General features: G+C 42.4%; 1 protein-coding gene across 3 annotated transcripts in view; it reads left to right on the plus strand.

The window, feature by feature from the left end:
* Positions 1-9,080, plus strand: part of pde8a (phosphodiesterase 8A) — a 40,158-nt gene extending 31,078 nt beyond the window's left edge. For all 3 annotated transcript variants that reach the window (XM_079997370.1, XM_079997371.1, XM_079997372.1), the window contains 8 exons: positions 1,942-1,990; positions 2,117-2,252; positions 2,932-3,130; positions 3,841-4,058; positions 4,760-4,892; positions 6,271-6,435; positions 6,533-6,662; positions 6,758-9,080. In XM_079997370.1, coding sequence (XP_079853496.1) covers positions 1,942-1,990; positions 2,117-2,252; positions 2,932-3,130; positions 3,841-4,058; positions 4,760-4,892; positions 6,271-6,435; positions 6,533-6,662; positions 6,758-6,864 — 1,137 coding nt within the window. In that variant the 3' untranslated portion in view covers positions 6,865-9,080. The remainder of the gene's footprint in view (positions 1-1,941; positions 1,991-2,116; positions 2,253-2,931; positions 3,131-3,840; positions 4,059-4,759; positions 4,893-6,270; positions 6,436-6,532; positions 6,663-6,757) is intronic.
* Positions 9,081-10,809: the final 1,729 nt, after the last annotated feature.

Here is a 10,809-nt window from a genome sequence, read left to right on the forward strand (position 1 = left end):
GACCGCCATGGTGAAGGAGGGAGAGTGCCAAGTTGGCAGTCTTGGCAACGACCCCAGAGGAAGTGTTAGATTGTCCTTTGTGCTCCTGTAGGCTGGAAAGGAAAGCCCACCCCTCCCCTCCCCTCGCCCCGTCCCTCCTCCCTTTCTCTATCTCTGTCTCTCTCTTACCACAAATGCACACACACACAAACACGAACATGAACCTCTTCCTCTCAACTCCACGGGCCTAGAAACATCCTGTCCTTTGGATCAGATGAATAAGTAGGACTTGACTTCTCCATGAGGCCTTCAGAGGTGAGGGAACCGGGAGATGTACAGACATTTGTATGATGAAACCACAGGGCCACGATGTTGCGATTATTCATCGAGAATCCATAGGAGTTTACGTGGCTGTAGCAGATACACTATTTGACTTTCAAGTTTGCGTTGACTTGGGGCTATGGGACGTGAGGAGAGGAGCTGTCATCTTTCTGCAGGGAAATATCTCCAGAAATAGCCGTGGTGCGCAGAGGCAGCACCACTACGAGACAATGCTCAGGTCAAAGATGAGCCAGTCTCCTCTTCCTCTCACTTGTGAAGTAAACACTACACCCTGGAACCCCGACATCGGTGGGCCAACATCAAAAAGATACGTTGTTAAAGCTTATTTTGTTTGCTTGTTTTGTTTTTGTAAGGGGTGGCCACGCATGTGCGTCGTAAACAACTGTGTCAAGCTTTGACACGGTTGTGTAATGTCTTATGTTTATGCTAATCATTCTCCATGCTTCATGTTAGTTGCATTAAGGTGATCAGCTCGACTGTGTTTGGGGAAGGATTTCTCATGAATCTACCCTGGTGCTGGGCATTAAAACAATAACTATAATTATCGCAATTTCTTTTTTTCTTCAATGTCGAAATAGAAGAAGCTCGATAATTTATTTGACTTGATTATTTTTTTGGATTTAAGCCTACTTGCCATATTTTGTTTTTGATTTTATCGAAATGCGATTTAAGTGAAATGTTAATTAAAGCAACTGCACTTGTTGCTTATTGTTCACTTCTTACTTACATTACAAGTACTGTGCAATGTTCATTTTATAAAAAATAATGTTTAGCATTTTATCCTCAGATTTTAACCGCTATATTTCTTTGATATTTATTTTGTTTGTAAAAAAAAAGGATGCTAAATGCTGCTAAGTTTTGTTGGAACATTTTATTTACAAACAAGACTAGGGTTTATTTTGGCAATTTAATTCCACCAACAAAAGTGTTTTTAAAATACATCATGGCATACCATCATGGCATACAACTGTATAAACAAAACATTAAACAGAAATCGTCATTTTTAATTGTATATGTTGATATTATTTCATATATATCGTGATGAATATCGTTATCGAATGGTGTGGGGGGAAAAAAAAAAAATTGTGATAACATTTTTGGCCATATCACCGATCAGCACTATTCTACCCTGTTGACATTTGCTGAAATGCCCCAGTCTCATCAAAAATCAGATTTCCTTATTTTTGTTTTTTTTTGTTTTTTTTTTAGGGCTGATGAAGATAGAAGATAGTTTTTGTATTCTTGCCATAGAGGGAGCCAAGGCTATTCACCAGATTGTAGATCTACATATGCTTTTCCGTCATTAAGAGCTTTTCTCTTCTAATCTTGATGACAATGTCTCGGAGATTAAATTCCATGAAATTAAAAAATGTAGTATTGTAGTATCTATGTTACAACACGTGTATTATAGTGTTATCCAGTATCCATTCTCATTTATAGGTGGTTCAATTTGAATAAATCCTCTTTTCATATGACAATGGCATTACTTTACAGTGTGTTACAGTTACACGAGAACTTTTTAAGCTTTTAACTTTCATTCTGTGCATACTGAATTATGAGAGTGTGTGTGTATGGAGCTCAGTCATGCAATCTCACTTAATTTTTGTTGCTGTGTCACAGGATGGCTTACGCCGATTGTCAGGGAATGAGTACATCTTCTCCACAAAGCGTAAGTACAGCAAATTAGCAGTCCTTTATCAACTGCCTTGATAATCTTAAAATCATGTTGAAATGCAAACCTCTTTATATTTTTAAATGTTCTTTGTTTTCCGCATCCTTTTTCCATCTCGTGCAGAACCCCACCATATCCCCAGCCACCTGACCACTCCCCTGTCCCTGAACGACATCCCGCCTCGTGTGGCCCAGACCATGGAGAACGAAGACTCATGGGACTTTGACATCTTCAACCTGGAGGCTGCCACCATGAAACGGTCAGACTGCAGAAAATTGACTCCTGTTAAAATTGTATCTCACGTCCTGGGCTGTAAATTTTCCCCTGTAGGGTATTGGGATTTGTGTATTAAGGCTAAAAAGGATTTGATGGAAATACAGGTAGTCCTCCCCTTACGACATACCCGTTTAACGACCGTTCGGACTTACGACCAGCACTCTGACCATTGTAAACTGCTTACAATACTGCGGCGTGCACACTGTGTGCGCGGCGTCTCAGCGTCAAGCATCTTATCGCGCATCACCCTTAATATACTATATACACTAGCAATACTATATATACTTTATATACTATATACACTATATATGCTATATACTGTATACTACATACACTATATACATACATATATAGTATATATAGTGTTATTTCTTATCACCTCATCACTGTTCTCAGTCTCGTTCCCGCAGTCGGTCAGTATTCACTACATTAGTGTTTGCAATGGCCACACCCCCTTACTGTGAAATAACACGGGTCCTCGCTTACTGACAAATTCGCTTAACAACCTGGTCCTAGGAACGGAACTCTTCGTTAAGTGAGGAGTATCTGGAGTTTAAACATTTCCAGCGTGTTTATCAACAGCTATCTTCAGGAGATGTCTACATCAACGGATGCCTCAATCATTTCAGCCATGGTGAATTACATGTTGACTTTTCCTGCAGGCCTTTGACCTACTTGGGGCTAAAGATCTTCTCACGCTTCGGGGTCTGCGAGTTCCTCAACTGCCCTGAAGCCACGCTGCGCTCTTGGCTACAAGTGATCGAAGCCAACTACCACTCAAGCAACTCCTACCACAACTCTAACCATGCGGCCGACGTCCTGCATGCGACAGCGTATTTTCTGTGCAAGGAGAGGGTCAAGGTAAATGTCCAGTTTGGATCCTGTTTGACACGATCCTTCGCTGTGTCGGCCTTAATCGCTGTCTGGTAAATCTCTGTGTTAGAACGCTAGTTACACACATTGAATAGTAACCGTAAGCTGTGCGACTTTGTCTGTATTTTGGACGCCATATTTTTGACGCATGCTCCTTTTGCGAATCTATGCCGTCGAGAAGGGCTCGTCTAAAGTAAGGATACGTCTTGTTATAGAGAGTCACGGTTCAGGCCAAGTGTGTCAGTGGCTCAATGATTGAGTGCGTGCATGGGCTAAACTGATCATCAAACTGTCTATTTCTGGCTTCAGGGAAATGATCTTTGATTAATTTAGTCAAAGGACAATGAGCGTAGATCACCCAACATTTGGATACACCGAAAAGGCCATGGCACAGCCCCAAACGGATCAGTAAAGGTCCTTTACAGCAACAAATTATTTACATTACATTTCGTCAAAAGCGACTTACAACTAATTCATATACCGATGGAGGCCGCCATGCAAGTGTCTTGCTCGAGGGCACTTGCATGCTACCAGGAGGCGCGGGGGATCAAACCGGCAACCATCTGATTACTAGATGAGCTGCTCAACCTCCTGAGCCACTGCCACCCTTATGTTAATGATCTAGTTTTGTAGCCCACTGGAGGTGTGTATCGCATTATATTTATCAACACTACGTGTCATTTTCCCTGATTTCACAGCAAAGTCTGGACCCCATCGATGAGATGGCTGCCCTGATCGCTGCTACTGTCCACGATGTGGACCACCCGGGCCGCACAAACAGCTTCTTGTGCAACGCAGGGAGCGAGCTGGCCATTCTCTACAACGACACGGCGGTGCTGGAGAGCCACCACGCCGCGCTGGCTTTCCAGATCACCACGCGGGATGATAAGTGCAACATCTTCAAGAACATGGAGAGGTCGGTCAACGTGTTCCCTAACGCGACGTCTGGTGTAAAGTTGGATTGAAACCTGGCCAGGGGTCAGCGTTGCATGTCACGAGGTTATGTGATCTCACTGAGGCCCCGGTTGTCTTAGCCTTTCTTTTTTTTGGTGCTTTCAACATTGGCCATGTTCTCCACACTGTAGATGAAAGCAAAAACCATGATTTACGATATGTATGACTTAAAACACTTGTATTTGTTTAAAGGGGCCTATTCTACAACGACAAGTTCTGAAAGGTCAATGGTCGGTTTTATTGTCTGATTTCATCTTTGGATGTCTGGATATAGTACCGACATCATCTTAGCAGTCATATGGGGCAGAAAAAGGATCCATACAGGGCTGTGAAAGCCAAGCTGTGTGTGGGCAGGCTAGTAATGTGATTAGAGTCCCCAAGCAGAATGGCTCACATGCACTGGTCCCTCTGGAGGGGGAGAGAAGGAACAATGAAGCCTTTCATTTGCACCGTCACTGCCGTCAGAAGTGCAAAACTGTTCACACACTCTTTCATGCAACCTTGCACAGTCATCTCACTCTCCCATCTATCTCCCTGGCGGTATCTTCTCTCTTCTTTCTCTCCCTCTCTTTTGGCTGCTCCCTCGCTATCCCAATTCTGTCTCTGTCTCTCGCTCTCGCTCGCTCTCTCTCTCTCTCTCTCTCACTCTGTCTCTATTTGTAGGAATGAATATCGTACACTACGGCAGGCAATCATCGACATGGTGCTCGCGACTGAGATGACCAAACACTTTGAACACGTCAACAAATTTGTCAACAGCATCAACAAGCCCCTGGCAGCCCTGGAGGAGAACGGGGTAAGAAGCGACACTCTCCGGGCATTAACGTACATATTAATGTAATGTCCAGTGTTGATACCATAGGCCGCATCGAAGGATAGCCAGGCACTTTCCTAGAGAAATGTTGTCCATGGATCTCAGTCGTGCGTCAGCGGGGTCAAGGCACCGCCAGAAGCGAACAGGAACATTCTGTGAGTTCACAATATAAACTTGACCGAAAAGAGTCACTTTCCGCAAAAAAAAAAAAAAAAAAAAGAGTCCGATTGCGCCCTGCAAACTCAAACTGTAAAACAAGCAGCAGGTGTGTATTGGCTCGGAAGAGAGTGGTACTGGTTCAGGGGACTTGTGGCCTTTCGTAGTCCGGGCACGGATATCTGTTTGGGGAGAGAATTTTACAGCTTGGTACCACCTTTCACATCTTTGTGTAGAATGCTTAGCGCAGCCATTTAAAAGATTTCTGGCCCTTTTAAGCCGTGAGTGACAGTAATAAATGTCAAATGCACCGTTTCCGTCTTTAAACTTTCCAATCTTTCTACTAGTGCACACGGCGTGTCCAAATGGCATACTAGCATACAATTTATTACGCCAAAATTTGTGTTTAGTGTGTCTGAAACTGTAATATGCTCAATTAGTATGCGAAAAAAGCACCAGGGTGACATACTACATTCAATGAAATATCCTGCACACTCTTCTGCCAAGCGTATCCCATAATGCATTGTGAGGTGCTGGTAAAAGTTTCCATGCAGCGTCATCATCAATCCCCAACGTGCTTAAAGGGAGTGGAGCGGCTGTATGATGATGTAGTATGTCCGAGAAGCCATTGTTTTTTTTACTTACAGGCCAAGTACGCTAGACGATAGTGCAAACATGTAATTGGTACGTTCCAGTACATTTCACTATTCCATTGTAATTTAGACGGACAAGCTCAGATGGAATGTGGATGGAAAAACATATGAACAGTATGTGTCTTTGGCTTTCATCTTTACATTTTCCATGGTAACTTATCTTTGAAGTAGTATGCCGGTATGCAGTATGATATGTGACAAGCGTGAGCTTTCTTCTCTGGCCAATAGTCAGGCAGTAGAACCTTCATGTTCGAGGGAAAAAGGCAATTACTTAAGTATTGCAAATATTACTTTGAACGATTTTCAAATCAGCAAACTGATTCCTGAATCAATATTTGCAATGCATTTGTTTACATACTACGTTATATATTATATTTTCTTTTAATTGATTGTTTTCGTGTTTCAAGACAAAGCTGCAAAAATCGCAATGAATTTTTAATATTGAATCACAGCCACTAAATGGTAATAATTGCATGAATCACCATATATAAAATAACGGCCCTTCCTTTCTCTGCGTTGCCTCCTGTCTGACGTCCTCCTCTGTGTTTCAGGGAAATGGTGATGAGGAATCTGTCAAAGGGATCCTGACATCCCCTGAGAACCGCATCCTTGTCAAGCGGATGCTGATTAAGTGTGCGGACATTTCCAATCCATGCAGGCCGCAGGAACTCTGCATAGAATGGGCGGGACGTATCTCTGAGGAATATTTTGCACAGGTAACGAAGAGATGGACCAGCACAAGGATGTGATGCGAGATATAGGTACTGTACATACTGTATATAAATGTGCGTGCGTTATGTGACTCTATTCCAGACGGACGAGGAGAAGAGACAGGGTCTTCCGGTGGTCATGCCTGTCTTTGACAGAAACACCTGTAGCATTCCCAAGTCCCAGATTTCCTTCATAGACTACTTCATCACAGACATGTTTGATGCGTGGGATGGTAAGTCCGCCAGCCCTTTGCACGTAATCCATGACAAACACTGTACTATAAATGTATCATAGCACAAGCTAAGAGTGTCTCTCTGTGGTGTCCAGCCTTTGCAGACCTGCCCAACCTCATGCAACATCTGGACAACAACTTCAAGTACTGGAAAGGTCTGGATGAGAGAAAGCTGCACAGCCTGCGACCTCCACCGGAGTAAAGCGCCTGGTGTTTCGGGTTACATCCTGGGGCATTGTCCAGAGCGCCCCACACCCCGTTTTGTCCTCGGCCTACTGCGCCACCCCCCCCTCTCCCCCTCCTCTCCCCCAGCCCGGCTACCTGGGGCCTCCTAGCCTTCACTCAACCTGGTTCTGTAGCACGCCAAGCAGACACATGTCAGCCTATACAGACACACGGAAGGACATCCCGGCAGAAAGACAAACAGCTGCACAGAGGTTGTTGGCTCGAAACCCGGTCTGATGGGAACTGTGCGGGGGGGGGACTGAAAGATGGATGGCCACACAGCCACATGAGAGATCCCTATAAACTTCTAGTGCCTGTTTGGCCTAAGCAGTGTAGCTGTTCAAGTAATATGACTGAGAGAAGGTGGCCCCCCGAGGCCTCCTGGCAAATAATTCATCCCCTTAGCAACAAGGCGGGTTTCACCCTTTCTGTCTGAGCAGTTGACGTCGCTGTCCGAGTAAAAACTGCTGGTTCACTGACTGGGTTGTGCAGTTGCTCTGGGTTCCTTGTGATTCACATGAAGGAAAATACAAACAAAAAAAAAAAAATGACCCGGTAATGCAGGAGTCCCCACTAAGTCAAACATCCAAGGACACACTCGGTCCTCCGTTGCTCCTTGTGGCGGAGCAGTACTGCTCTCTGGCGCCCACAGTGGCCACACTACAGCATCACACTCCAGTGCTTTCTCTTTTTCCTTTTTCTTTTTTTTATTTTTTTCCATTTTTCTGGGTCTGTCCCTGGCACGAAGGATGCGTAGTAACACTTGGCTGTCATAAGTGACAAGTGGGGTGGGATGTGTTCTTGCGGGTCAGGGAGTGAAATTTTTATAAGGCCACTGTTGACAGACAAAAACCTCAACATCTTGATCATAGGTCATTAATTTACAGATGGGTTGGTCTGTTCATTTTGTCTTAGATCCTCCACTTTTTTTTCTCCTCTACTTAGAATTCATACATTAATTAGTTGCTAAATAAAAGAACAAAATAAACTTAAGAAAAGCCAAAGCTGATTAAGATGAATAATAACTATAACTCTCAAAGTCTTGTTCACAATTACTATTCCTATGAAGCATTATTATATTGAACATTTTTATTTTCTTTTGTCAGTTAAGTACCAGTTCGGATTAACACCTTTTTATTGCACTGTAAACAATATTAGAACTGTTTGTCTCACTGATTTGTCCAGGGATGGGATGTTGCGTTGGAGAATAAGCTATGTTATTGCCGTTCGTGTGTGTGTGTGTGTGTGTGTGTGTGTGTGTGTGTGTGTGTGTGTGTGTGTGTGTGTGTGTGTGTGTGTGTGTGTGTGTGTGTGTGTGTGTGTGTGTGTGTGTGTATTCATCGTTGCAGCAATCCCTTACTCTTGGTTAAATGCTGTAAACCGCTTGACATTTGAGAACAGCAGTAATATGTGAAGAAGAAAAAACAACAAAAAAAAAAAACATTTTGGACTTGAAATAATTTTTGTTTTTCCTCCCAGAAATTTTTGTATCTGGTTTATCCTACTGAAAAGACTGCCTTATTTTATACAATATTTATACAGTACATCCCACTGTGCAACTACAACGGACATCTGGAGTTTTTATTATAACATAGTCAAAAAGTTATGTTCGAGTAAATCTCAATATTTTTATATAGACAATGAATTTTACACTGGATTTACAGCAAATGAGATCAACCATGTTAGGTATCTGAATACATGTGAATCTGACGGTCTTGAAAAAGCTTCTTTTTTTTTGGCACGTATGCAGAGAACTAAATGGTGTTCGAAGGATGTGGATTACAGAATTGTCTATCACTGTCGTTAACCAGTCTCAGAGACCAGATCGCTTTGGTTTCTGGCAAACACCATTCTATTTTTGTCCACTTGCTCAAGATCCTTATGCAGACCCAGGGAACAACGTTCATCCAAGGTTGGTTTAAGATTAGGATACTAATATATGTTAAAGAATGTTGCTTATTAAGAAGATTTCCTATTTAAACAGTATGTAAAATGCCATAACAACTAAGCAAATGATGGTTGATAGGATGTATTGACCACGGTATATTTGTTCCTCTCGTATGACAGAACTGTAAACTCAAATCAGGGGATTTGTCTGTTTCTTCTGATTCACTTCATGGTCTGAAGGCACGGAAAAAAAAAAGTAATTATTCAATGGAAAATAAAAAATGTCAGTTATAATTTTGAGAGCCACTTTCAGTTCCGCTTCATATTCTTTCCTTCCATCTGTCTCACTCACACACACTGCTTCCAAATAGATCACCTACCTCGTCTTTCCAACCAGTGGTTATTGTGATAGGGAACCATTATTTAATTCTAGTGTTTTTAAACTTTTCTTTGTTCTTTTAACAAATCTGAAAGTTTTGCGATAAAGTGCATAATATACATGAAAAAAAAAAATCGATTTTGAACTGGATAAGGAAAGCCACGCTAATTGTGTTTCCTTGATGTTTTACATACATGCAGATACATCCCAGACCTCAATTTTACATAAACGTTTTTCCTGTTTGATTTAAGTTCATCTTCAATTCAGAATAACCAAGTCAGTAAAAAAACTTTAACTCTAATGGCTCTTTTGAAGTTGTGCCTGTCGCCGACCTTACCAAATACCATTATAAAAATGTAAATAAATAAAAACCATTAAAAAAATAAATAATAATAATAATAGTTTTAATTTATCATCTGATCGGCGAAAAAGGAAAAATAAGGGAAGGCAATGACCACAGATAGAAAATGACTAGATTTGGGTTTTGTTTTTTTTGTAATAACACAAATAAACCTTTCATGTCATCCGGGCGATCGGGACCCCCTGCGGCCCACTGGTCACATGTTTGGCGCCCCTGTCAGAAGGAATCTTTCACACAGGTTATCTGGTCAAGTCAGCTGATGTGAATATGAGAGGGAGGGTTTACACCAGACCTGTTGAGAAATGGAGATGTAGACAGTCACCCTAACCTGTAGCACATTTTTGTGCCTTTTGTTTTAGGGCAAATTTATTGATTAAACATATTCGGTGCCGGCTGTAGACAAGGCCCCAATGAATGTCTGGTTATAGATGTCTTGTAGTAATACATGGTACATTGTCAATAGAGCGGGGAAGGAAGGAAAGATTGGAAAGGCGGGGGGTTGTGAATGAAAGAAGGGAGGAAGGATAGAAAGAAAGAAGGAAGGAAGGAAGGAAAGAAAGAACAGTTGTTGGGGGAGAGGAAGGAAGGGAAGACGGTTGTGAAGGAAAGAAGGCAGGTAGAAAGGAAAGGTTGTGAGGGGAAGGAAGGAAGAAATAAAAATTCAAGGAAGGAAGGAAGGACAGACCTGTGACGACCAGTGTCACAGCAGTGACCGGAGGGGATCATTGTGTGACGTCTTTGTGATGTCACAACTCCATGAAGCTGAACATTTGCTGCTGTCGTCAGCTTTGCACTAAAGATAAGGACACACACACACACACTCACTCACTCACCCTCACACACACACACACACACACACACACGGATAGAGAAGGAAATCCCGTTCGGCCTGTGTTTTAATGGACACCCTGTGGCGAACGTGAGTATTTCCCAAACCTTGCTCCATCATAAACCAACCCATTTTAATAGCAGAAGACCATAAGCAAACTACCACTTGATAAAATAATGAGTAAACTCAACCATTCAACCTTAAGTTGACTCAGACTTGACGAAGGAGCCAAATTGGGAGTTGAATGGATATAAAAGGAAAAAGGTACTCCTCACTTAACGACCGAGTTCCGTTCCTAGGACCAGGTCGTGAAGTGAACTGGTCGATAAGCGAGGACCTGTGTTATTTCACGGTGAGGGGGGCGTGGCTATTGCAAACGCTTGTGTAGTGAATACAGACTGCGGGAATATAGTATATATTGTGTATATAGGGTATATATAGTGTAAGCACACATGTTTAAATACAT

The sequence above is a fragment of the Zeus faber genome (assembly GCF_960531495.2).
Source record: "Zeus faber genome assembly, chromosome: 3".
Lineage (NCBI taxonomy): Eukaryota > Metazoa > Chordata > Actinopteri > Zeiformes > Zeidae > Zeus > Zeus faber.